This window comes from Formica exsecta, unplaced genomic scaffold, assembly GCF_003651465.1.
Source record: "Formica exsecta isolate Colony F162 unplaced genomic scaffold, ASM365146v1 scaffold138, whole genome shotgun sequence".
Classification (NCBI taxonomy): Eukaryota; Metazoa; Arthropoda; class Insecta; order Hymenoptera; family Formicidae; genus Formica; species Formica exsecta.
In genome coordinates, this window is record NW_021848711.1 from 109,565 (window position 1) to 113,577 (window position 4,013).

General features: G+C 35.1%; 1 protein-coding gene across 6 annotated transcripts in view; it reads left to right on the forward strand.

Annotated features, from left to right (window-relative positions):
- Positions 1-4,013, forward strand: part of LOC115246038 (tubulointerstitial nephritis antigen-like) — a 35,239-nt gene that overhangs the window by 29,553 nt on the left and 1,673 nt on the right. For all 6 annotated transcript variants that reach the window (XM_029824619.1, XM_029824620.1, XM_029824617.1 and 3 more), the window contains 4 exons: positions 2,068-2,366; positions 2,615-2,678; positions 2,757-2,955; positions 3,562-3,857. In XM_029824619.1, the coding sequence (XP_029680479.1) occupies positions 2,068-2,366; positions 2,615-2,678; positions 2,757-2,955; positions 3,562-3,857 (858 nt within the window). The remainder of the gene's footprint in view (positions 1-2,067; positions 2,367-2,614; positions 2,679-2,756; positions 2,956-3,561; positions 3,858-4,013) is intronic.

Consider the following 4,013-nt stretch of genomic DNA (forward strand, 5'->3'; position numbering starts at 1 on the left):
ATGAATGTATATTTATAAATTTATAAAATAAGGGTTACACAAGACACACATATACATACATACACACACGTTGATTCTTTTCAATTCATCTAGTTTTCTACGAGAGACCAATGAGTCGCGTTGTTTACATTGATTATATGAATCACGAGCCACTGAACCACAATCCCGAACTGGGTCGATCAATTTAGACGTAGCTTTTAATTAACGTTCCTTTGGATGTCGCTCGAGGTGAGCGCGAGGATCCGTTCTTTTATTGAGACTCGTGGGGTGCGACGTTGATGTCATGGGTCACTTGTCGCCGATTTTACCGCAGAATACATCGAGACGTTGTGCTCATATCCTGTTTATTCAGCTTGTGGTCTCTTAATTAGAACTTTACGATCTAAATAAACTTTTGTTTATTTTTGTCTTCACGCTAATTAATATTATTTGCTTTTGCCAGACGTGATGACGGGATTCTATTACAATGATTGCTCTGGTAATTTTTTTTTTAAATTTGGATTTGTCCGTTTATTCCGCCGAAAAAAAATGTTAATTGACTACTTGAAGATACTTTATGGCGTCTTAGGGAAGACGGGTCAAACCGGCAATCCACTTGCTTACGCATTCCAGGGTGCGGAGTATATTTGCATTAATTGCTCGTTTCTCAATGAACGCGCTCGTCGAAATCGTCCTCTCGGAGAATCCGCGACAATAGAGAAATCCTTTGTTCCCTCGTCTATATGAAGAAACATTTGCCGATGCGGTTCTCGGAATTATGTAGAACGAAGAATGCGTGATATATCGTTAAGTAAAATTTTGCGTTTGATGTATCAAAATTGTTTTACAGATTCTTATCTTGATTTTTCAACTAATCTCAAATCGATTTTATTTTAACGAGAATTCTTTCCTTATTATTTTTTAATATTTTTAATGAGATAAAAAACCGCCTCAAAATCACACATTACTGATTAAATACTGCATTTATCTTTCTTTTTGTAAAAGATGCTTCTTTTAAAGAATAGAATTTTATATGTTCGATTGTGTATTTTTAAAGAATACGCATGTATATTTAAATTTAATTATAAGTACCATCAGCTAGAAAATCGGTATCGTTACGCAAGTATGCGGCCTGCTCGACATCAGGAAGCTGAAATCACGATCTTCGTTCCAGTCTGGTAAATTTCATCAATATTATAATGCAGCCGATTCAAGTGACACTCGTTTTAGAGTTACGTGATGCATAATAGATGATGCATGGACCAATCGTGCGGTTACAGATGTTGAGTGTAGCTTCGAAAAGCCTCAAATTATTACTAATGAATGGATTGTTTCAAAGCGATCTTAAACCATTAAGTCTTTTTAAATATTGATGTTTTGACTATCTGTAATAATAATACAAAAAATAATAAAAAATGAAAAATTGAACATTATAGAGATTTTTATCTCGAAGGAATCGAGATATTCACATAAATCTATATCGTTGATTGCATTGAATTGATATTAAATGGAATATATTAAATATCATTAATTTTACTCATTGAACTCCTACAATATAGCCTCGTCACTATTGGATTTTTCGTACAAATGGATACGATAGAAGAATTAGAAGTTGAATATCATTCTCTCATTAAAATTCAAAGACACAAGTTGCACAAGTCTGAAAAGATTTCCATCATCTTCTGTAGAATGTCGTATGATGACAAATCGTGTGGCATTTAAACGGCCAACGCCTTGACGTCGTTCCAAAGCAGACGGGATGACGCGTCTCGCCGGCCCAAAACATTGCAAACTCTTGGCAGTGTTATTGTTGTCAATTGCCAGCTGTTACCGAATCCTACATACCTTACACGCACACACCTGAACGAGTTACGTGACTCACGGAATTGGTGCCATCATTTAAAATTACGCGGAATTAATAAAAGAGACCATAAAAAATTGAACTAAAATTAAATCAAAATACAACATGCAAAGTGAAGAAACTAATAAATATAATAAACTAGAAAAAAATAGCACATAGATTTCTTTACATAAAAAGAAAAGTTTCGAAAAAATTTATATTGATCGATAATATAATAATTGTTTCAGGATGTGGACTGTACACTGCCCGAATTTAGTGTTCATCGTCTTCGTATTCTTACCTTCCATTGCGAGAGGCATCCCAGATTATTCTGGACTGCCAACAGGACCATATTGCGCCTCGAGGTATCCTGGGGGCAGATGCTGCCCGGGACGACAGGATGAATGTAGCGCACCGATCCTTACAACGTTGTGCTACTGCGACGACTTTTGCGATCGATCCCGCGAAGAGGACTGCTGCCCGGATTACTGGTACCATTGCAAAGGGATCGAACCGAATGTCACGTCGCCACCCGAGGAGCTAAGAAGTGCGTATATACTTATATAAAATGTATATAAAAATTTATTATTTATATACGCTCATATATGAAATATATAAATAAAAAGGAATTTTTAATTTACTCACAGAGAAAAGATAAATCTAAAGAAATATTTAGTAATCATATAAGATCGTTTACGATTTTATTATACAATCTTTTTTTATATATAATATCTTATATAATATTAATATAATAAATTATATTCTCTACAAAAATCTCTCTTTGTGTTATTTCAGGATGTTTCTTCCAGGGGAGAGAGTATAATGATGGACAAACGTTAAAAGTTAATTGTAACACATGGTAATATCTTCTTTAATGTGTAATAACGGGTTTTTGAGAGAGAAAGCAGATCGTATATAAGTTGAATCTATTTTGCAGTAAATGCTCCTCGCTTGATAATCGCGCCGAAGTACTCTGCGAGGAGAACCGATGTTTGATCGAGCCGGAATTAATGGAGGAGATCAATTTGCAAGAACCTACCTTAGGATGGCAGGCGGGCAATTATTCCGAATTCTGGGGAAGAACCCTTCAAGACGGCGTGCAGCTTCGTCTCGGTACTCTCAACCCTTCGCAATCCGTAAGTATTTATTGTTAAAAGTATTTTAAAAATTTTGTTACATGATAAAAAATTTTATGCACATTAATGTAAAATATTCACATAATAATTTTTTAATAAAATAAATCTTCATTATACTTTGATTATGATAAAATGCATTGAGCTGAGTAAAATATACATTATTCAAGAGTAGATAAATTGAAAAATCGCAAATAAAATCAAAAATTTGTAGGAGGATTGCAACAAGTTCTGCAGCTCGATAATTTTGAAATAAAACAACCTTGTTCTTAAAACGTGCGATGACTGTATATAGACGCGAAATTGTCTTGAAAGATTAGGTCAATTGCTTCGCTTATGCAACTAAGGCTAAAGTTCCATGGCTAAAGTAATCTCTTGTACTTTGCTGCGGAGGTTTTATGAATAAAAAAAAGCGTCTGAATGAGACTCAACGCGTCGCTTGCAAGTAGTGCTGGATTTAATCTCTTATTCCCAAAGCAGTTGCCTAAAAGTGTAAATTTTTTTTAATTATAAAAAAAATTGTTAATATACAAATAAATAAAATGGTCCGCAATGTAAAAGATTCTAGGGCTGTTCCGTCAAAATTTATCATTTCTTTCGGTTACGTAGGTATACAAAATGAACCCGGTGCGACGTATTTACGATCCGGACGCGCTGCCACGGGAATTCAACTCCAGAACGCGCTGGCCACGCGATATATCCGACATTCGCGATCAAGGATGGTGCGGCGCATCCTGGGCCATGTCCACGGCCGATGTCGCGTCCGACAGATTCGCGATCATGAGCAAAGGCGCCGAAAGCGTAGAGCTAAGCGCGCAGCATCTGCTCTCTTGCAATAATAGGGGGCAAAGGGGCTGCAAAGGCGGATATCTCGATCGTGCCTGGCTTTTTATGAGGAAATTTGGGTAATTTTCTGTATATAATTTAATTTTTCAAATATTAAATAATATTTTCCGCTCTCAAACATACACACACATAGTTCAAATCTTAATTATATTTAATTTAAAACTAAAAATTTTTGTTTTATTATATATATTAAATATAAATAAATATATATAAAT